Raw genomic sequence first — 24,241 nt, forward strand, 5'->3', positions numbered from 1 at the left:
TTTTAATTTTAGAAAAAAAAAATCTAATTTTGTATTTGCATACCAGCAGGGGGCATTCTAATCTAGATACAGCATTTGAAAGCAATTTCTTTCTGAAAATGTTTGTTTCATTTGTTGTATTTTTCTTCCAATGACTAACATTCATTCACTTTCTTTTAGAAATTTTAGGTCTCAAAGGGAACTATTAACATAAAATCCTTAATACTGTGTTTCCCCGAAAATGAGACCTAGCCTGGATCATCAGCTCTAATGTGTCATTTGGAGCAAAAATTAATATAAGACCCGGTCTTATTTTAATATAGTATAAGACTGGGTACAACAATACAATACAGTACAGTACAATACAGTACAGTACAGTACAGTACAGTACAGTACAATACAATACAATAGTGTGATACGTAAATACCGGGTCTTATATAAGACCCGGTATAATATAACAGAATATAATACCAGGTCTTATATTAATTTTTGCTCCAAAAGATGTGTTAGAGCTGATGGTCCGGCTAGGTCTTATTTTCAGGTAAACATGGTAGTAATTTTCTGTGTCATAATTTTTAAGACCTTACATATTTGGAATAGATGACAAAAAAAATTTCAAGATTTGTATTCTTTCACATTTTCTTTCACATTTTCTCATACTGATGGTGTCCTCTCTTTAAACCTGGATTTGAATGTAAATGTATTGTGAAATAGTTTTCTGTGGTGGGGAAATTTTTGAAGATACCCTAAAATATTTGGGTTAGCCTACTTAAATATGTTGATGATGTAAAGGTGTGTGTTCTCATTGGGAACAATGAAAAAAATCTTCCCATATAATTGTGTTAGTGATGACATGACATTAAAGCCTAATTGGCTTCTTTTAAAATCTGTTAGGTTGGTACAAAAGTAGTTGCGGTTTTTGCAATTTTAAACCTTTTAAACCACAGTTACTTTTGCACCAACCTATATTAGCACATCAGTTTCTTTCAGATTGTAAAAATTAAAAAGGTTATGAGTACAATTAAATATTCCTGGATGAGAATTTTCAATTTTAATAGTTTGTTGAGAATTAGAACATCCGATGACTTAAGAAAAGGGGTGTGGGATGCCATTAGGGCAGTTTGTGTTTATTTGGCTACAGCGGTCAAAGTTTCTTGGATTATTTTGGAAATCCCAATGAAATTTGTTAAATCAGTTTTGGTTACTAAATTGAAAATATGGCCCATAAAACTCGGAATGTGATAAATACTTAAAATGTTCAGTGTATTCGTTTTGTTTTCAGACTCAAACTTTTATTTTGTAGGAAATTGATGAAGCCTGTAAGAGAATAAAACGTGAGGTTGATGATTTGGGCCCTGAAGTTGGTGACATTAAAATCATTCCATTATACTCTACCCTCCCACCTCAGCAACAGCAACGCATTTTTGAACCTCCACCTCCAAAAAAACAGAATGGAGCAATTGGAAGAAAGGTAGTATAGAAATGTTCTTTATAAACATTTCATGTGTACTTTAAGAATTGTCTATGAGATATCAAACTTTATTGAATTACAAAGGACTTAAGTTACGGGTGATTGTGAACTGAATTATACACTACAAAATAATCTACATTTTAAAAGTTAAGTAGAAAGAAATGTATTTGGGTGGACTTTTGAATATCATTTGACCTCAGAGAAAGAGCAGGAACAGCTTTCCCCCTCTCAGGAAGTCACCTCTTAGCAAATGGAAGGTTGGTTAAAGTGGGTTAAGAAAGAGGAAAGATAGCCAAGTGCTCTCGTTCTTTCCCTTAAATCACTTGGCAAAAGCTAAGCACTGTTTTCTTCAGTGCCTTTGCTTCTGCCTAGAATTTTCTTCAATATCTAACCCGTGTCGTGTCTATAGGTACAAAATGTTGACTGTACAGATCTCTTAACGGTGGCACAAATTACACTGCATAGATATGTGGGTTTCTTGCAGGCAGGATCTGTGGATCTTTTTGGTGTAGATGTGTGCCTGGCACAGGAAGGGAACAAGGATTTTCCAATGCTGTTTCTGGGTGCTTTGTTGGGGATTGGAAGGGGATCTGAGTTCTAGTTTGAAACTGCAGCTGTGCTTTTGTTTTTTAAGAATACTAGCATCTAAAACAAAATAGGCCCTTGTAAATAATCCACTATAAGTTTGTTGAGTATATTTGTGTAGAAAGAAGTCTTTTATCTGAAATACTCATTTATTATGTACTTGTCAGTCAATTTTGGAATCTTGCTTTTCTTATATCTTTTTGCTAATATTTTCAATGATTTGAAAAATTACAAATTAATAAATATATTAACTATATCATGGCTTATTATTTCTTTACATGGCTGTGTAAAAGTTAAATGAACCAAAAATATTTTTCAAAGTGAAAGAACTTACTGAATGGAAATAAATCACCAGCCTAGTGGAATTGAAATTAACAGGTTGATAGGGGGAAAAATCAGTTTTTGAATTTTTCATAGATCAGCAAGAGTAGTGACTGCCTTAAAAAATAGCTTCATTAATATTGTAATTCACAATTATTGTCATGTTGTCTGTAGAACAACTTCAAATATTTTTCTCTTGTTACTTTATGTGCATTCTGAACTTGGGGGGATAGAAGTTTTATGGGATTCATTTAGTATACAGTGTTTTTGAAGGTGATTTGTTCACTGAAAATACTAATTCTCAAGTTTTTAGCTTGATTCTATAATATCAGCAGTGTATATAAAGTAGCAATTTTTAAGCATTTCCATAGTAAAGAGTTAATGCATCCTCCAGGCAGAGGATTTAATTTTTCTTGAAATCAAGTGCATTTTGTATATCTGCATTTGTTTAATTTTAAAATGGTTTTTATCTATCCTTGAGTAAAATTGGCATACAGCAAGATTTAATGTTTGTCTTTTCATGTTATTCATTTCATTCCGTTTTGAGTTACTTTGAGATATATGGGCCCACACTTATTAAAACTCATTTTACATGTGAGCCCTTCTTTGCTCTGTTAATTTAGGGGCCAATTCAATGCATGAATCTGCAACTTAAACCCATGGAGTAGAATTAGTTTTTTTGTGTGTTTTAACTATTGCTTTCTGTGTTCTTGTGAATCCTAAGGATATTGAGGAATATGTTTTCACTGAAAAGTGATTCTTTGAGCAGCTGGTTATAACAGAGATGATGGGGGACCATTGGGGTCCCCAAGGTTTGGGCTTACCTTGGCTTTTAATTTAGAATCATAACTATGGGCCGATGCCACTTCATCATCCATTGATGGTACTTCGTTCAGCTATTGATACTCATTTGTTCAGCTAAAGCTATAGGATCTCTTATTGGGAAATCGTCTTCATCAAATAAGTCATCTTCATCTTAAAGGTTGAGAAGAGCACTGTCATAGCTTCCCTGGATGATTGGAGAGAGGAAGGACTTCCTTGGCAATTGATACATCATTTGTATGTTGAGGAAGAATATTTTGAAGCCCATGTTTAAGGGAAAATGAAAATTTTTTATAGAAGGCCAGTTCATAAAGGAGGATTTACTCCACAAGGAGGTAGGGGTGCCAACTGAAAACCTGGGAGAACTGAAACACACCAGCCAAGATGAGCAAGTGACCACCAGACCCAGGGCCTGGCTGGCCCAGATAGAAAGGGAGAAGGGATTGGTGAGTTTACGGGGAAGGAGACAAGGGTAAGAATTACGGTTCACACGGGTTCTATGAGGGAGAATGGATACTAGAACGGGAAAAACTGGTGTTTTCCTGGTGTTAACAAATGTAACAACTTTGATAATACCCTGTCTACCTTATAAAACAAAGGACTGGAGGCCAAGGCTTGATCCCTCCATCATGAATTTATTAATTAAACGTTACTGTGCCAGTTACTGGAATGGAGCTTTCATTCAAGAGTGTTAACTGTCCCTGATAGTCACAATTAATTTAAAATTACGTGAGAACATTTAGGGACTTCCTGCTTCCAGTTGTATAAAACAAAATACAATCTGATTCATTTTGTTAAATTGTTTACATATTTTGTTCTAATACAAAGATAATAGCATAGAGTGGACTATAATTATTGAAAGGTTTGGAACAAAGATAATTATTTAATAGCTTTTAAAATTTCACCAAAATAATTGTAATTTGTATTACTTTATATTTGGTGGGTACCTTTTAGAAGGTAGTGCCTTATTTGCTATTTTTCTTTGTATTTATGCAAAATAGTTTATAATTTTTGGTCAAACTAGCAAAGCTTTTTAAAAGTGTTAAATTTTTTAAATGTAGCCTATATTACAGGTAAAGTTTCATGGGCATCTGGGGGACTTAACTAGCATTCCTTTTACAACTAGTTACTTAGTTCCACTTATGTAGATTTCTAACATAGTGCTTGCTAATGGTGAACTGTTTCAGGTTTCTAATGATTAAGAAAGGTTGAGAATGCAATACATGTATTTATGTGAGGGATAGATATTTTTACCTATTTTGATAATAATGCTTGATGTTTATTCAATCAAGTACTTGACTTTAAGCTATAGCAACAGCATTCGTATATATACATTCAAGTTTACTCATCAGTAAATCACTTCTATGTATCTTTGACTGAGACTTATAATTGCTGTATTATAGATTTGGTATTAAAATCGAGCAACTATTTGATTTTATTTAGTTTTCATTTTGTCCATACAAATAGCTGATTTTTCTGTAGCCTATCTTACAGTTTACTAATTAACATAGCTCAGAGCATACATCGCTCAATAAAAAAGAGAAATGGCCCTTGTGGAGATGGTTCTATAGTTTCAAAGAGAGACTTAATGATCCACTGTTTGAAGATAACTTAGTATGGTGCTGCTGGGATGTGTACAAACAAATAAGTTAATACCCATTCTGAATTGGAGACTCCCTCAGAGTTCCCTGGGGACTAAAATTCCAAAGTAGTTTAACCTAAGTGTATTATTGTGTCCAAAAAATTCAAGTAGAGCAACTAAAGTATGCTGAGTTCTACTACTTTGAAGTGAAATTATTGAAATAAATCATAGTGGATCCCATTAGAAGGTATAGTATTGAGGGTATAGTGTAGCTGTATCCTAAAACTAGATGAAAGCTTATTCTTTGCACACTTAATATATAAAAAGAAAAATGGCAAGAATGTCAAACATTTTGCCGTAGAGTTTATTCTGTATTTGGGGTTATTTACCTGAAACAGTTATTTGGCCAATGAGGTTTGAACACTTTTTAAGGCCCTTTGAACACTTATTGCCCAGTTACAGTCTAGAAAGCTTTTACCATTTATATATGTAGTCCCATTGGTCATGTGTTAGTCCCTGGACAAATTCAGGATGATGTTGTGTTCTCACCAGTTCTTAATTAGATCATGTGCTGTTTTACATCTAGAATATACTTAGGGCTTGCCTCTGCTCATTGCTAAGATTTCAAGTCAGCTAGATAACTTTTATCATCTCATTTATTTGTTCTTTTGCATTATGTATGTGTATGTGTTTTATTTAACCTTAGCTAGCTAGTATTATTCCTCGAGCTCTAGTCATTAGAAGTACCCTCAAAGACATGCAGTTTGTTACATGAGTTTTCCTCCTGTTTGTCCCCAAATTTACCTCTTAATGGGTCAGAATCATGCCCTTTTTTTCATGGTGATAGACACACTTTAGTAATTGATAAATCTATGGTAGATAGGTCCTACTCAAAAAAAAAAATTAAATGTTACTACTTTAAAGCTTTTTTACCAGTTTACTTTTAGTCTTTGGAGAAAGTCCAGAGATCATCCTTCTGTAAGGTCGTTTTTAAGACTCACATTTTAGAGTTTGACTTTTAGATGGCAGAAGACTCAGTAATGACATGGGGCTTGCCAAGTTGGCGTAATCACCTGATTCTTAAACACTTGTGGAATCATACGTTCTCACCTCCTTATAAGTATTTCATAATTTGTCACAAACGCAGAAACAAAACATGCACACCAAATAAAATTATTTTGTGGAGAGAAATTAACTATTTTTAAATAACTCTAAAGAGTCGATAACATCAAGAAATTCTTATCACATTGTCTGTATTCTATTCTAGAAGCAGTAATGTGTGCAATGCATTTTTTTCCAAGTAACTTTTTTTTAAAAAAAGCGATTTCTTCCATTGTCCTAAAGATCTATCCAGAACTATATCAATTTTCACTCCAGAATTCCAGATAACCAGACCTCTTACATAATCACAAACATGTATAATTCCGTATTCATTGTCTTTTTATTTTTTTCAATCTTGTTTTAGCTAGACTGATAAGAGTTACCAAAGAAAATTGAAGCTTGATGGTGTTCAAACCTTTCTACTTAGCTACTTAGGTTTGACTGCTGGTTCTGCCACCTACCCCTAAATTCATTGCTGCTTCTCCTACGAGACACTTTCTAGAACAATATTAAACTCAGGTCCTCTTTATTCAAGCTCACCTGTCAACTTTATGTTTGCTTTGGTTCTAGTTATTAACCATCCGTGTCATCTAAATGTCTTAAAAATGTGTTTCAGTCACATCAAAACATCTCTGGTTTCTTACTCATTTTTTGATTAGCAGTCTTTTAAACCGACCAATGGAAAAAGGACACATTTTGTTTTTAGACATGTAAATCATTCTAAAATAATATCCTGTTAGTGAATCTCCAGTAAGCTTTTAAATCTCCAAGATTTCCTGTTTGCATGAGTTCTTTTGTTGATGTGCCTAGGGGCCTTCTTGCCTACCATGTTTCCCTGAAAATAAGACCTAGCCGGTCCATCAGCTCTAATGCGCCTGTTGGAGCAAACATTAACGTAAGACCCCTGTATTATATTATGTTATATTAATTATACCTGGTCTTATTTTACTACAAGTAAAAGTAAAACTTACAGTAAAATAAGACCAGGTCTTACATTAATTTTTGCTCCAAAAGACGCATTAGAGCTAATGGTCCAGCTAGAGCTTCTTTTCGGGGAAACACGGTATGTGTCCTTGTTCAAACTGAACCTTCTGTTGCTAGTGCTCGTCCCTTTTCTCTTGTGGGTAAATCCCTCCTTACCTTCAATATCTCCTAAATGCCATTTTCTCAGGAAGCTTTCCTTGTCTTCGCTGTGGAAGTAAACCCTTTTTAAATCTCACAGGGCATCTTTGGTGTCATTTACACTTTCTATCCATGTCTAATCTTCCTTTACAAACTGTAAAAGCTATAAGAGCAGACTCTGTATCTGATTTATCTTCTGTGTCAGCTGCTTGCATGTACAGGCATCTCCCACTTAATGGCAGTAATCTGTTCCTGAAAATCAAATGCTCTGAGTAAAAATACTAATGATCTCATTTTTCCATTGTTTAAAAAGGAAAAAAATATGTAACATGTTATTCTCAAGTCCCTAATCAATTTCCTAAAACACCTAGAATATAGTAAAACACCACATAAAAAAGCAAGCTATCATATTAGTATGTGAATGCTTTAAACATTATTCCCTGTTAATGAAAAGTTCAACTGATTCTTAAAAATTGAGTTTATACAGTGACATATTACGTGTCATCCCCTTTGAGATTGTATAATTTTCCCAAACATCTCCATTTCATTCTCATGATCTGCTAACTCTTCTTGGATTGTAGTTTGAGATTTTCTCCCCCGCCCCCATGTGCCGTTTTGTTTAAAATGTTGAGTTTTGGTGACAAAATTTTTCTTTGTAAATATTGCCTGAAAGTTTTGAAAGATGTACATGTTTTACGGAGTTTTGATATTAACCAGGAAGTGTTCTAATAGGGAGACATTTTGTAAGGTAAGCTGTATTGCTTTATTGATGTTTTCCTTCTGATGCTATCCTTCTGTTTGAATAATCAAAACATAATTGGTTGAGTGATAACCTGAAGTAATAGCTTTTGTTGAAAAAGGAAGTTGCTTTGATGAGGTAAATAAAATTTTGAATTCTTAAATATTAGTCTTTTTATAGCATTGGCCATTGAAGATCAAACCTTTAAGTTTGTTTACTGCATTGAAATTTGATGTTAGTGAAAGTTAAGAGTTAATCTTACTGTTATTTGAATTTTATTTGACTTGTGATATCATTTATATACTGTTTATTTCTAAACAGGTAGTTGTGTCAACTAACATTGCAGAGACATCTTTGACAATAGATGGTGTGGTATTTGTGATTGATCCTGGATTTGCGAAGCAGAAGGTACATATTAGTATGATCGCCGTATAGTTTATAAATTAGTGTTAGCTTAACAGTACTTACTGCCTACTCATTTAATGGCTGAAATTTACTTTCTGAATTCTTTTTTTAGAATTATTTTTCTGTGTGTGTTTCATTTTTCAGACTTCTATTATATGAGCCCATTTGTGCTCTAATTGGCTCTAACATATTAAGCCCATGTTTAGTGTTTAATCTTATGCTCTTTTTCTTTCGCGGTTTTATTTATTTTTAAGCCTGCATTTCCTTTGTTTCTATATAATAATGGTATTTTGGTTTGTATGTTTATTTACGGAATATGGGGGTAGAAGTAAGATTACAGGACTATCATCCCTGCAGATAAGTTATTTACCAACTAAATTAGAGTTCCTGTTATGTGCCAGGAATAGTATTTGGGGAAAAGGTACTATGTTAACCTTTAGTTTAATAGTACTGAATCCCAAGCACTTTTGCCAAATGAAGTGACTACTCAATGAATACTCTTTTATTATTTAAAGATCTTTGATTACATTTGATTATATTTTATATCAAATTTTATGTAATTGGGAAAATTCATTGTACATAATATTCATGTTTTTTGATGGAAAACTTTCCCTTTAAACTGAAAGCATATAACTGACTTCTTCTGTACCAAGTTTAAAATATTTTTCTTGATGTCCACTCTGAACATCAGGTGTTAGAATTGACAGGTTCTTTTCAGGCAAAAGCCTTCAGTGCTATCCACTATAAAAGCAAGGTGTAAAACTGGTCGAACTGAAATTATTTTAAATTAGGAAGAGTAAAGATGATCTGTGTGTTAGATAAGAGTTTTTTTCATGTTAGCTTGAATCTTTCAGAAAGGAGTCAGAACATCTGAAAGGAGGTTAAGGCATTAGGACGACGACTTCTGCTTCTGTTATAGTGTGATTTGTGGTGGTCATCCATACTGTGTTTATTTTCGGAATTACTCTGGGCTTTGGGTACTTCCGTTAGATCACAGTTTTGTGTTTAATTGAAGAAAGAGTCATTCTTCTATTATTTCCATTCTAATAGGTGTACAATCCTCGAATCAGAGTTGAATCCCTTTTGGTGACAGCTATTAGTAAAGCTTCAGCTCAACAAAGGGCTGGTCGAGCTGGACGTACCAGACCTGGGAAATGCTTCAGACTTTACACAGAGAAAGCTTATAAAACAGAAATGCAGGTACGAGGTTTTACTGTATCCTTCCTACATGTTTGGAAGATTAAGTTGGATTTGTTACCACAGGAAAATTGCTTAATTTGCTTCATCTTACCTTTTGGCACCATAAACTTCTTAGTATTTTCCTGAGTGAGATTATTGGTATGGTCTAGCAGTGCAACTCTTGTTACACTTGGAAGTGGAGGTGGACAGCAGCAGTAACACTTTGAACCCTATAAAGATAATTCACAGAAAGTGTCATTCCTTTCGAATCTATTCCACAAGTATTTTTCTCATCTGAGTCAGTGGTGTAGAAATAATGCACAGTAAATAAGGAGGCAGAGAATAGATGTGTTTTGTTTTTTGGAGCAAGAGGATTGAGGAATATTTAACAAAGCAACATTTTTGTTTTTTGCTAGGATAACACCTATCCTGAGATTTTGCGTTCTAATTTAGGATCAGTTGTGTTACAGTTGAAGAAACTTGGTATTGATGATTTGGTGCATTTTGATTTTATGGATCCACCAGGTATGAATTCTCAACATATGTTATCAAACCTTTTAACCAAAATTGATTCTCTTTTCTCTGTCTACATATAAAAAACATTTTACCTTTTTCTTCGAATAAGCGTCAAGTAAGTCCTATGTGTTAGCATTAAAACTAAGAGTGATAATTATATGACTAGCTTTTTCTTTCCTTCAGAATAACTATTATTCTGGGAGATGTTCGTAATTGAGTTTGTTGACAGTTTGAGTTTTCAGTTTTGTCCATGGAAGGATGAAAAGTGAGAATGCTTATAATAGTTTGTACTTTGTCGACATTTTTGCTTGCTGAAGGCAACTTGTCTAATAGATTGCCTTTTTTTCCCCAGCTCCCGAAACTCTGATGAGAGCCCTAGAACTTTTGAATTACCTGGCTGCTTTAAATGACGATGGAGATCTGACTGAATTGGGATCCATGATGGCAGAGTTTCCTCTAGACCCACAGCTCGCTAAAATGGTTATTGCAAGTTGTGACTACAACTGTTCTAATGAGGTCCTATCTATTACTGCTATGTTGTCAGGTAATAGAGGGAAAGGAACTAAAAAAAACCCAGCTCCTCAAAGTTTGGGTGGACTTCACTTTTGGTTTTGTTTTTTAATATTTAGTATGATAGTGGATTTTATAGATGGTTTTAAGGAACTCATTCTGTTTCCTAAATACCTTGTAAATAGCTTTATAATGACATATTATTTAGAAAAAGTAAAGTAAGTCATTGTGCACAAAATACAGTAAAAACATTGGCTCTCTTGAGTGCAAATAAAAATTTCAGTAAGAAATTAAGTCTGAACACCATTGTAACAGGTTTTTGGTAGGTCTGTCAGTTTTGTGGTTTATTACTGACAATACAAGAAGAACTTTGTTCTAGTACTCGGCACTATTAAGTGAGCCTGAGAGAAACCCAAACTATGATTTAATGTAAGCTTTTTCTGCTTATATAAATATGTATTCCAGTGGCTGTCATCATAAATTTCAAGCTTAGCATCAGATAAATAAGTAGTAATGTAGAGTTTTAGGCTTAAAATGTCATCTGATAACAGTTCTTTTCCAATAGAAGAAAGACACTTGATTAAGAAAATACACCTAATAGAAAAAATTGCTAATTTTGAAAACTGGAACATTAAGCTGTAGTGCTGTTTTAGTAGCAGTAAAGCTTAAGCCACAAATGAATAGTAATTTGGAAATTACACTTTCTAAAAAGAAGAAATATTGTTAATATATAAATATACACTGACTCTTCTAGCTAAACATAAAAGTTTTTATTGACCATGGAGGTATTCTATAATACTAGTTTTAGTACTGGGGAGACTTGACTTCCGGTCACAGAGTGGTTTATCAGTCTTTATTATAACTTATGCCTCAGATAATTCAAAAATGTTATACGGAATTAAAGAATAAATTAAAAACATTTCTAAAAATAAAAATTTCGGCCTAGTTTAGATGTATGGTATATTTTAATGGTGTGAATTTTTTTTTCCTAAGAATTAGCTCAAATGTTTTTTTTTTCAGAGTTATGACTGATCAGACTCAGAGCAGATGGGCAGGGCAGTGTATTGAATCATTTTAATTAAATTGTAGTCTCACTTGCGGAGGTGGTGGTAGGTTGTTGTCTGCCTTTCTTATATGTTGTGCGTTAGATTTCCCAGTGGTGCTATCCCAAGACTTTAGATTTTAGAGAAAGAGGGCAAGAGTTAACAGATTATTTGTGTGTTTATTTGTTATTTGTCCAGTTTTTATTTTTCCAAGTTTTCTTGTCAGGAATACTATATAATAACCAGTTTGAATTTAGCGTGTTAGTCCCTTACAAAATTGGTCATTGTGATGCAGTTGAAATCTTCCAACTACATGTCTTACTTGTAATAGTTGTGCAAAACATAGGGTTTACTGGTCGTCATTTTAACACATCAAGAGAGTGAACAGTTATTAAGCATGGCATTTGTTGGGGGAAATGTTGAAGGGTGAGGAAGAACTCATGGAACAAAAAGATTGCTGAGCTTGTTTGTAATGCTTTGTTTGAAAGTTTGTGAAGTTTTCAGGTCCTGATATAAATAGTGCAAATCAGGGTCCTTATGGGGTGCTACTTATTCCTACTAATAACTGGTAGCTAGTTCACATTAACTTTCACAGCTCTGAGAGGTTTCTGTACTTTTATGAATTACTTGCTTCAATTCATTAAGCAAGACTTTTACTATTTACTGTGATCATGTGTCATTGTCTCTTTGGTTTCTTTGGCTTCTTTGACATCTTTAAAGGGGAAACTGTATGGGAAAGAGAAATTTGATACTGTATATGATTTCATTGTCGATTATTCCCATTATCTTCTATCTGAACTGATAATTTATAATTTTTTGAATTGACAAGGTTTTAACAGCTTTAAAAATGTGTGACTAAGTCCCCAGCTGTTAAGTTATTTTTATTTTCGTATTGCCTTTATGACTATGGAATTGCTAAAGTGAATTAAGGAAAGTTGTATTTCAAAAAATGTAGTGCACGCTTTGTAACAACTTAAACTTTTATGTGAATTAATACTGAGGCTCTACACAAATACTGTAGTTACATATTTTGATGACCCTTGAAATAATGACTGTTTCAGACTAATTGTCAACTTTTTAAATAATTGGATTTTGCTTTTATGTTGAGGTTTTGATTCAAATAACAGGTTTTTTAAAAAAAAAACACTTGGGGCTTTATTTACTAATCTTGTTAAAATGCTGAAAAACTAGGCTGAATATCTCCAGCCTTTTTGAATTTTCTTAATTCAAAGGCGGTTTAACCTTCCACCACTACTGCTATCATCAAAACCCAAGATTTCTTTTTCTTTTCTTTTTTTTTTTTAATGTTTCGTATGCTTCTGCTCACCGGTGCTAATAGTGATACCCACCAGTTGGTAATAGCCACAGCACTAGGGAAAAAAATTACGATGGAAATGTGGCAGTAGACTGGTTGGAAAGTTTTTAGCCCTGCAGTGGGCAAGTGTAGCTTCTTAACTCTCCTAGCCATTCAGTGGGTTCAATGGATGGCCTTTTGAAAAATTACATCTAGCTAAAAGGCTATTGACACCATAATTCTGGTTATTGGTAGAGCTATCAGCACTGGTTTTTGAAATAAGTTGAGCTTTCTAGTATCTCGATGGCCTTCAGAATAGCTGTCTGATGCCTACTTTTAGATCTAGTTAAAGTAATCAGGTACTCTGTAGCTTTGAAACCCTCTTGTCTTACAGATGGGGTTAGGTGTTGATGTACCAAATCAAGGTAGTAAACAGTCCAAGATGCAGTTGGAGGCCATCCTGCCCTGCCCTATGCTCTGTGAACTGACCTAGCTAGGCCTTGTTCCTCTATCTGTGAATGCGTGACTCATCGATATGGGCGTTTGTGTTGGGCCCATACCAACCTTGTTTAGTCCCACAGTGTTTTGTTCGCCCCACGGAGGCCAAGAAAGCCGCAGATGAGGCCAAGATGAGATTTGCCCACATAGATGGAGATCATCTGACACTGCTGAATGTCTACCACGCTTTTAAACAAAGTAAGTGTCAATTACGTTGAAGGCACTCTTTGTCTAAATGTCACATGCATCATATAAGATGGTTCTTCATCTTACTTTTCATTTATTATTTGTGACAACTTTACATTAGAACCCCAGAGGTACTTTAGAAAAAACTGACTAACACTGAAGATAGAAATTGCCAATGTTTTTTAAAGTTTTACTTTTATAATCAGTGATGGGGGACAGCAATTATAGAAAGCTGGAAAACACGGCAATAAAAATGATATACTTGTATAAAATTTACCTCTAACATACATATTTTGATATACTTAACTTCTGTTCATTTCCATATATTTTGCCTTTTTTGTGAATAGTTTTGTATCATTTAGAGAATCATTACTGTAATATTTTTGCTAATAAATAGCTTTACATAAAATAAAACTAACAAAGTAGAAAAATGGACAACAAATGTAAATGACCATTCTCAGTCAGGCTATAAGTGGTTTGTAAATTCTCATGAAGCAAAATTCAACTCTTCAAGAAATGCATTATTATTGAGAAGTACCATTTTCTCACCTATGTAATTGGCAAAGGTTAAAAAACAGTAAGCTGTGTATGAGTGGGTGTAATGGATCAATTATACAACAGAGGTGGGAATGTAAATTGTCGTCTTTATGAAAAGCAGATTTTATGTTATCAAGAACCTTAACAAATCCATACCCTTCGACTAGAAATAATCTATGAAATTATCTTTTAGTATTCTGTGGACACAGATAATAATTAAAGATTTTCATCCCAGAATTATTTATGATAGTAAAAATGGTAACAACCTAAATGCCCACCAGTAGAAAGATGATTCAGTGATTTATGCTATAGTCACATGATGTTCTAGCTTTAAATCATGTTTTCAGAGACTATTTGATGACATGAAAAACATTTTCCAGTTAATCAAATTATTGATAGATGCTGTTGTTGGAATGCACCATTTATAAAATTAATGAGAGGAAAACTGCAGCAATAACTCCCAACAGATTCTGAAAGTGTTTGATTTCTACGTATCAGTAGATTAAAGACTATCCCTGATAGGACAGGTCATTTCAAGAATTCTGTATTCCTCTTGTGTGCCGAACTGTATCATACTGGTTAATACTGTGTGATGTCAGACACATAACCTATTAACAGACTGTGGTAACTACTGTAAAGGGAAGGTCTTGAGAAGGAGCAGATTCACATCCATCTTGGTTTTTAAAATGCTTTGATACTAGTAAGATACTGTTTTAAGTGGTAATTAAAGGACTTCTAACGGAGCAGGGATTTTTTTGTTTTGTTTTGTTTTACCCTATTACTCTCACAAGACGTTTTAATTCTTTTAAAATTAAGATAATACTATTTTGTCATTTAAGCTTTTGATAACTAGCATGGCAGTGTATTTGGATTTCATAATTGTGTTACGAATATGAAATTTAATAGACCTGTATTTTGATTTTAAATATAAATGTAACGATGCGATGTTTGAAATTAGAGGGATATAAGATTTAAAAGTGATAAAATTACTAAATAATGCTTGTTTTTTATGCACATACTTGATAGGAGCTTTCAGTGGAATCATTGAACACTAGATATCTACAAAAGCTTTATCCTTCTCCTAAATAGAACTAGCAGTTAGAGGAAGTGTTCTGAGTTAGAATGATAGCACCTACTCGCTAGTGCAAATATCAAACTTGTAGATCTATTTGGACATTTCATATTCATTGAATTTGGATTGTTTTCACTATTCTAAATGATGCTGTGTTATGTTATTGAAACATTAAGTATATTTGAAAAATAGCAAGTATATTTCAGGTATTAGTCAAGGGATCTTGAGATAAAATGGTTGATTGCATAGTAAAGCTAAAATTCCTCTTAATACTGTAAAGTGTGATAAAAAATACGGTAAATGTTTAAATTTTTAAAAACTTATTACAGTAAAAGACACATTACCGTTGATCCCCCTCAAAATACTTCTCTCTTCGAACACACTTATCCCATCGTTTTTTCACTTTCTGAAGCAATTCTGGAAGTCCTCTTTTGTGAGTGTCTTTAGTTGCCCTGTCGTGGCTGCCTTGATGTTCTGAATCATTTTGACTTTGGGGAAGAGCCAGAAGTCACATGGTGCCAGATCTGGTGAATAAGGTGGATGAGGACACACCGTCATGTTTTTATTTGGCAGAAATTGCCATATCAGATGTGTGACACGGGACGGGTTGTGATTTAAAAAAATATGGTGAATAATGCTGTTGAGTGCCATCCAACAGAAAGGCGAGGATCTTCAATACAGGAAGTCCCCTTAGTAACAGTGTGTGACAAGTTTCAACTTGTTTGGTGCTGTCAGTTGAGTGTAAGCTACGGTTGAGAGACAGTGTGTTTTAAAGTGTGTCATAAATCATCCTCCATCATGACAACGCTCCGTGTCACATTGCTTCTGGTATACAGCAATATCTGTTGACTAAAAACATTGGAATGTGTTCTTATCCACCTTATTCATCAGATCTGGTACCATGCGACTTGTGGTTCTTCTCCAAAGTAAAAATTATTCAGGAAATTGAAGCAGCCACGACAGTGCAACTAAAGACACAAAAGAAGACTTCCAAAACTGCTTCAGAAAGTGGAAGAACGATTGGTTAAGTGTGTTCAAAGCAAGGGGGAGTATTTTGAGGGGGATTAATGGCAATGTGTATTTTAGTGTAATCAATTGTTTTGTAATTTAAATATTTACCATATTGTTTTACCACACCTTGTATTAATTGTAAAACTTTAGAACCTCAAAAGCTAAACTCCAGAGTGAAAATAAACATTTTTCAATAGTCCCCTATTTTTATTGTTTTGTTTCGACATTTTCATTGCCTTTCAGCTTGTTACAGAGATAAGCAAAAATACCTCCAAACCATACTTTCTCTCAGTTTCATCTGAACATATTCAATGCTTTGTTTTAAACGTCAGTAAGTTCAGATGGATACCTTTCGTTTTGCATTCTAGGTGGGTTAATGCATCAGTCCTTCAATTTAAAGATCCATTTTATTACCCCATCTACCCAGCTACTCTATGAAATGTGGCTACATTTTGTAATGGGTAAACGTTTATTAATATATCTTTCGTTCCTCTGAAAAGCTATTAAGAAAATGTTGTACATTATAATTGGTAGGATCCTAAAACCAAAGAAAAGAAGATGCCAAAGTTTAATGTGGATCACAGTAGTTGGAGAAGGATCAACACACTTACAAATTTTAAGACCCCCCACCCCACCCTCATTTCACAGTAACTCTTAGGTTTATCGAAGGGCCTCCTTGTGACTGTCTTTGGGACAGAAAGATACCACTGTATAATATTTTACATTATGCTATAGTTTTGAGCTCTCAAGATGAGCAACACTCAGTTGGGAGCTTGTTAAGGATTCTTCAGTGGAGAACTATCCCTTTGATAGTAATACATGCAGTAAAATTATTTGGAATTGCTTAAATATAAGCCTTATTTATTAAACACCAGTGGGGGCTTCCAGACATCCTTGTAAACTGTATCACTTGTATTTTAAAACTTGTTTCTCCACTGCTGAGAGGCACATGGGTCACAATAAAACTTGAAATACTAGCTCAGGAATAATTAAAGAAAAATACACAGTAATCAGTTGAGATTCACTGTTAGAACTTTTAAACTGTATTTGATAATCTAAGGCTATCTTTCCTTTGAAAATGAGAAAGACACAGCATTTTACCAAATTGCATCAACCTACCCGTTAGACCCATCTATTGGAAACAGCCAGCTGGATGTTCATGGGTAAAATAATTCATTAAAAACAGTTTGTTCAAAATCATTGTTTTGTCATCCAACAGCCAAAAACCCTACTGTTATTTCTGATTTTGAATTTCACTACAGATTTTTAGGAAAGTTAGTAACATTGTGATTCATTCATAAAGATGATTTGGATAAATCCCCTTTCTGGATTATTTAGCTTACTCTTTATAACAATTTTCCTTTTTAATTAGATGATACACCTATTTGGATGATTCATGTCCCCTCTTTTTTTCCCTCCCTCCAACTTTGTAGATCATGAATCGGTTCAGTGGTGTTATGACAACTTCATTAACTACAGGTCCCTGATGTCAGCAGACAATGTACGCCAGCAGCTATCGCGAATTATGGACAGATTTAATTTGCCTCGTCGAAGTACTGACTTCACAAGCAGGGACTATTATATTAATATAAGAAAAGCTTTGGTTACTGGGTATTTTATGCAGGTGAGTGGATAATACAGGAATACATAATTAAATGTTTACATAATATTGTTTACTTTCTATAATAATAGCCCTTTGAATCCACTTACACACAAGTCAGTTTTTAAAAACCTATAAATAATTGATCTTAAAATGTTATGTCTAGATTCTCGAACTAATACACTAAGATTTGTGTCTCATGAGTAACAAATTCCCTAAATGGCAAGTTACAAACCCAGTTAGGTAGAAATCAATTTTAGAATTTTTTATTATTGGAGTATTTTGTTAATTGTCTCTTATATCTCCTGCTTGTTTGTTCATTCTCTCTTCCGACTATGTCTGTTAAGCAAGATGTGGCCTGCCTTTAAGCCATATGCAGTCAATAAATAGAATGGACCTAAATGCATTGAGTCAAAATAAAAATAGCAGATTGGTGCATTGTCAGTATTTGAAATCAAAGTAACTAAAAAAAATATTGTGGCATCATAATAAGATCTTATGCTTATTAGAGTTAGGTGAATAGTAGGGTTAGGTATGAAAATTTTCCAGACTCTTAACGATATTCATAATATGCTAGTGTACACTAGTTTGTTTTTGACATGTTCTTAAATTTACTTTTAGTAATTCAAAAAAGATAGATAAAGCCATGTTCAAGCATTATGGACTCCTAATTCTTAAGATTTAAATTTGTTAGGAAAAAAAGGCATGAGTTATAGTACCTGGCACTTAGGTGCCTAGTAAATCTTTATTGATTGAAATTGAGTTTATTTTCTATTTAATAGTAATTATTAATTTCTATTAATACCCATTCTTTGTATTACTAGAGTTCTAGAATTGGAAAGGGCATATAGTATTTGTTAATTAAATATTAGATGAGAGCCTCCAATCAATGTGTTTGATTATAGATGTAGACAGAAGAAATACAGGCAAGAAGCACATGCACCATCTCTTGTGTTTTCCCCATTCTTTTTCTTTTCTCACCTACATCTTTTCTTTGTAGGTTACTTTTTGCTCCACTCCTTGTTGCTCTTCTTTATTTTTCTATCTTAAACGTGAATCTTCTGGTAATTGTTTTCATCTACTCCATAGTCACCTGGAGCTAAAGAACCCACTCAAATAATCTAAGACAAGGGAAGGACCAGATAGTATATATTAGGCTCTGTGGGCTTTGTTGGGTTCCTTGTTGAAACTACTCAACTCTGCCTGCCCTTGTAGCATGAAAGCAGCCATGGACAAATGGTGTGCCTGTGATCCGTTAAAACTATGCTTATGGACACTGAAATTTGAACTTACTCTGATTTTTACTCAGTACCAAATGTTTTTCTTTGGATTTTTGCCTCCAATCATTTAAAGATATATAAACCATTCTTGGCTGACAAGCCTTACAAAGGTAGACAGTGAGTTGGGTTTGGCCTGCAGTACTTTGCTGATCCCTGTTTTTATCAGGCGGTGATAAATAAATATAGCCATGGAATAAAAGCAAAAGGTGAGGCCTGCCTGTTCCTAATTACATAGGTAGCTTTACACCACTTTTATGACTAGCATATCAGAAGCATTGTATTAATTTACTGGTTTTTGGTTTTAGGTGGCACATTTAGAACGAACAGGGCATTACTTAACTGTGAAAGATAACCAGGTGGTTCAGTTGCATCCCTCTACTGTTCTTGACCACAAGCCTGAATGGGTGCTTTATAATGAGTTTGTTCTTACAACAAAGAATTACATTCGGACGTGTACAGATATCAAGCCAGAATGGTAAGCAGCACCTTTTGTTCTAATAGTTTTTGTTAGCATTTTGCTCGGAATCTAACTTTGTTACAAGAGTCCTGCCTGTCCTTTCCTTCATAGGGAAACTTGGTTTTCTGTGTACGTCAGAGTGTAGTTATGGGGCTTTGACCTGATGCGCTAGTTAATCTCTTACAATCTTTGCTTTGGTAAGAAGACAGTGGGATTTTTGGTGTGGGTATCGGCATGATTTGGAACTAAATATAAAACTACAGTGGACTAGCATCAAGAGGGTCTTTGGAGCTATTCTTCTACTGTTGTGATTAACTCAGATTCCCTGGTTCCAGAAGTCGATCTTTTCTTTATATTTCACCTGTCTCATAATGAGCTCTCAACTATTTATTATTTATATGTTGAGGCTTTAGGAGCTAAGCAAGCATAAAAACTATGCCTCTTGTATCTTAGCATATTTGATTTTACAAAATGTAATCAGAACTGATTGTGTTATTTTAAGCAACATTAGTGTGCACACACACACACCGCCCTTGTGTATGGGTTGTTTTTTTTTGTTTTGTTTTGTTTTGTTTTGCCAGAATCCATTCTGTAACTTATGATGGGAACCATCAACCAAGAATGGGGACTGAAAGCACTTATTTTAGTTGATGTCGCTTGCTGTATATTGTGAGGCTCCTTTCCTATACTGATTGTGACTTATGTATTCTTTTGGATATAGAGTTATATTTATAGTTATTTAAACTTTGAAAATGAGAAGATCCAATCATTTGAATGCCAAGATGTTTCTTACATGGAACCTGTATTAGTATAACCCTAGAAAGGTTGGTCAAAATGAAGTTCTAGAGAGAAGAAATTAATGACTTATGTCAGTATCTTTATATTAAAGTAAATAAAGGGTTTTTAAGAGAATTTATCTTGAGTTTTTTAAGTTTATGGAAAGTCCGACATCAGAAAGTTTCCAGCTTACTAGATAGCACATTGTGTTTGTAGGTTTGCCTTTGCTCCTCAGTATATTAATGAGTAATGCCAATCCTGTTGGCAACCCCAGTACTTTAATTACATCTTAACTTGGTAATTTTTCCCTCCTTCTGGACAGGTTGGTGAAAATTGCCCCTCAATATTATGACATGAGCAATTTCCCACAGTGTGAAGCAAAGAGACAGTTGGACCGCATCATTGCCAAACTTCAGTCCAAGGAGTATTCACAGTACTGAACTCAGTGCTCAGAACTGAAGCTACTCAGAGGACAGCTTTAAAGATGAATGAACTCAGAAGTTCAAGTTGTGCTCTTCACGTTGGTTCAATAATGGCCTTTATTTGAAAGCTTTTTAATTTTTCTTTACAGTAAATATTCCATTCTGATTTCATAAATTAAACATTTATGCCTCCCTTTTGTGTTGACACTGTAGCTCATACTGGAAAAGTCGATCAATGTTTTGCAGTTTATTGAAAGTAGTTCTATATATAACAATGTTATAAGCATTTCTTTAGAAATGGTTGAAAAATGCTTCTAAAATGTGATTATCGACCATGGTATGCATGATCGTTGTAATTGTTGACATTCCTTTTAGAAGTTGTGAAATGTTACAACTTGTGCTTATGTAGACACAATCTTCTGTCTCAGTACAGAGGCACTGACTTCAATAAAGTCTATTTATACTAATTTCGGCCAAAGCACTTTGATATCTTTGTTCTAGTCTCTAAATATGGCTTCTTCTCTTCCCAAGTGTGGGGCTTTTTTTCCCCCCCCTATTGTAAGTATACTATAATAACATATTTAGCATCTTCCCACAAGGAGTATTCCTTATTTAAAGTAGTCATTAAAGCAGTATTTTTAAAAACATATCTTAGAACTTTGTTAGGTTAATCCGGATGTGATCTAATGGGATAAAGTATGCAGTTTTTATTGAAAATTGGATCCATGAATAATGAGAGTTTTCGCTTTGTCTTAAAGTTCATTTTTTAAGGCTGATAATTAGTATTTTGTTAACCACATTTTTAGCAGATTTTTTTGTCGGAAACATGCTAAGCACTCTAGCCTCTGAAACAAATGTGTGTTTGTATTCAGTAGATAGTAGGGATTATTACATAGTAGGTCTTGGTCTCAATCTCAGTGTTGGATGTTTAATGCAGTATACAAAAGTAATTAGTGTGTTAAAATGTGAATTTGACTTTGGATTTCCTGTAACAGATAGTAGACAAATTAAAAAACCCTTTCATAACCATAAATAAAATGTTTGGTGTGACCCATAAAAGGGTCTGTAATAAATCATTTCCTTTTGACCCAAGCACTGTACTCATTAATGTCCGGACACCCTTCTTCTAGCGTTTTCCCCTTGTGAAAAGGTTTAAATGTTAAAGGAAATTTATAGGTGTGTATAGTTGGAATTTAAATATCCTTTGAAGCATATTTCCAGTGTATGACTTAAGGGAGTTAATTGGGCAAATTAAAGAGTTTTTCAGGCTACTTACATAATTTTCAGTGTAGGTAATTGTTACTAAATGATGCCTAGTGGCTTAAAGGAGTTAATGTGCTTTTGTAAGTACCTGACTTTGTTCTCATGGAGTAATTTAATTTACATGCTGAAATAATATTTTAGGTTACATTTAAATTGGTTAAAATCTTACCCTACATTAAGTATTGGCAACATTATCTGCTAGAGTTTTTTAGATTGTGTTAAAGTCTAGATACTTGGTCAGACTGTTTTTCATTTAAAAAGCAGCTCTTGCCAGAGTAATATGTTGCCTGTTAAAATTGACACAGGTATACAGTTTGTAATACAGCTGCATATCTTTATAATCTGACCATGTAGCCAATTTTAAATGGGTTTCAGTGTAATGTACGCGTATGTATTGGCTTAATCTTGGGGTTTTTAAAGTCTGATAGTGAACCATTAGGTTTTCTTATAGAAGAACTTAAGTGATAGAGCTCCTGAGACGTAGAACAAAGTTTGTTTTTTGGCAGAGTTTCTAGGAATGGTGTTCTTTCCTTCTTGTAAGTAAGGAGTATGCACTGAGTTTCTACGTGGGAAAAGAAGAGCAAGCCGAGCTTTTAGTCCATCATCCACTACTCCATGCCTACTCCACTGTCTTCAGTTTGGCGAGGCTGGCCACATCTGACCAAAGCTGGGAGTTTCTTAATCATTGATGTTACTGGCAAAGGTATGGCTTTTAAATCTTGTGTTCTCTGACCCCTTTGTTTAACAGATTTGGCAACTGAATAATAAAGTGATTACAGTTTCCTTTGTTCACAACAGATGGTTACAACTATAAAACGATCTCTGTGAGACAAAATTAAAATTTCCTCTGTAAAATTTAGGAAATCTTTTGAAGAGTTTCTGAAGAGGTCTCTCTCTCAAAATAGTATAGCTCCTGTTGTGAACATGGCATCAGGAAAGAAGGCCATCAGCCAGTAGAACTTGTAACTGTACAAGTTGAGGAAATGAACACAGCTTGTGGGCAGTAGGACAAGATAAAAGACACCCTATAATCAACTCTTAGCCGTAATCCAAAAAGCCGGAAAGCATTCTCCACTCAACTTTTTTTATATAACATGTGACTTAGTCCTCGCATTTTGTCCTCGCATTTTGTGTTTATAAGGTACCTACAAACAGTTGGGATTGCCTTCGGAATAATTGTAATGGCCATCCCCTCTGCTCAGATACTTGAAAGAAAACCATTACTTTGGAAGACAGCTTAATAGTTCTTTTAGAAACACTAAGCTTAAATCTGTTTCTAATTCTTCCCTCGAGAGCAAAGTTAGTTAAATAACGCTGTTGTGCAATGCCACTGGAGTTAACTGTCATCACTTTATTCTTACGTAGGAAGAATAGCCTGTTTTTTCCCCTTAGCTTTCCTCTTTGACTTGGTTTCTAGATATCCTGAACTTTCCTGATACACCTCTGCCAGGTGTTCTTGAGATTGTGCTCAATACTGGGGTGTAAACAGGGCTGAGTACAGTGGACCGTGTAATTCCCAGGGGACCAAACATGCCACTTCTGTGAATGCACTTATGATTAACATTATATTTATTGATAAAATGATTTACGTTAAAAGAAGTTAAAATTATTTACATCAACCTTTCCAGCAACCACAGCATGCTTTTGGCTCATATCAATCTTTATACATTTAAGGCGTTGAATTATTACAGGATGGTTTTGGATGTGGCTCAGGACTGAGAAAAGGCCCTTACAGACCTTGGGCCCTTTAATCTTGGGCGACTTCGCACATTTAAATGCATCTATAGCTCATCAAATAGCACTTAAAATATCAAAGACATTTTAAATTTGCTTCTTAAATAATTGGGATAGGAAATATCTTAATTATATAATATATTTTCTAATAGTTACAGAATTCTTATAGTGAGAATCTAATGTACATGTTGTTTTCAAATGCAGTTTTATCAATATTGAATTTAAAAGTCAAGCTGACAGATTTGGTATATACTTATTTGAACATTGGTTTGAATTTTATAGTTTCTTTTTCTATTCGAGAAAGTAAAGTTCGGGGTTATGTTCTAGTCTCAACATTTTTAGTGATGCCCTGGTACCGTACCTACGGATAAAAAGGCTTGTAGATAACACTGCTGAAGTGGTCAAGTAATTTTTCTTGCCATAGCCAAGACAAGCGCGTTCATTGAGAATTTCTTGCTGCAGTGACGTTTAGTTACTTCTGTTGGTATATACTGACCTGATTATGGGAACTTTCCTATTTTTGCTTACTTGAATTCTCTAGTTTGAACTTGATTATTCCTCATTTGTAGAGTATTTGAACGTAACCTAGCAAAAGCAACTCTTTCTAGCCACGTCTGTTACCAGTTTAGCCCAAATCTGAGAGTTACTCATGTTTAGCAAGTTTCTTTTTTTAAATTAATATGTCGGCATATTTTATTTTGTTTGAAAATGTGCTATTTTTTGTAGTGTCTTCAT

General features: G+C 34.2%; 1 protein-coding gene across 1 annotated transcript in view; it reads left to right on the forward strand.

Moving 5' to 3' along the window:
* DHX15 (DEAH-box helicase 15) overlaps nt 1–20,976 on the forward strand; it is a 52,642-nt gene extending 31,666 nt beyond the window's left edge. Inside the window, exons 6-14 of the mRNA XM_019743862.3 lie at nt 1,283–1,450; nt 8,044–8,130; nt 9,178–9,327; nt 9,723–9,831; nt 10,175–10,366; nt 13,243–13,365; nt 17,407–17,597; nt 19,159–19,328; nt 20,410–20,976. Of these exons, the coding sequence (XP_019599421.1) occupies nt 1,283–1,450; nt 8,044–8,130; nt 9,178–9,327; nt 9,723–9,831; nt 10,175–10,366; nt 13,243–13,365; nt 17,407–17,597; nt 19,159–19,328; nt 20,410–20,527 (1,308 nt within the window). The 3' untranslated portion in view covers nt 20,528–20,976. The remainder of the gene's footprint in view (nt 1–1,282; nt 1,451–8,043; nt 8,131–9,177; nt 9,328–9,722; nt 9,832–10,174; nt 10,367–13,242; nt 13,366–17,406; nt 17,598–19,158; nt 19,329–20,409) is intronic.
* The last annotated feature ends 3,265 nt before the right edge of the window (nt 20,977–24,241 follow it).

The sequence above is a fragment of the Rhinolophus sinicus genome, chromosome 1 (genome assembly GCF_057876585.1).
Source record: "Rhinolophus sinicus isolate RSI-liver-muscle chromosome 1, RSI-T2T, whole genome shotgun sequence".
NCBI classification, from domain to species: Eukaryota; Metazoa; Chordata; class Mammalia; order Chiroptera; family Rhinolophidae; genus Rhinolophus; species Rhinolophus sinicus.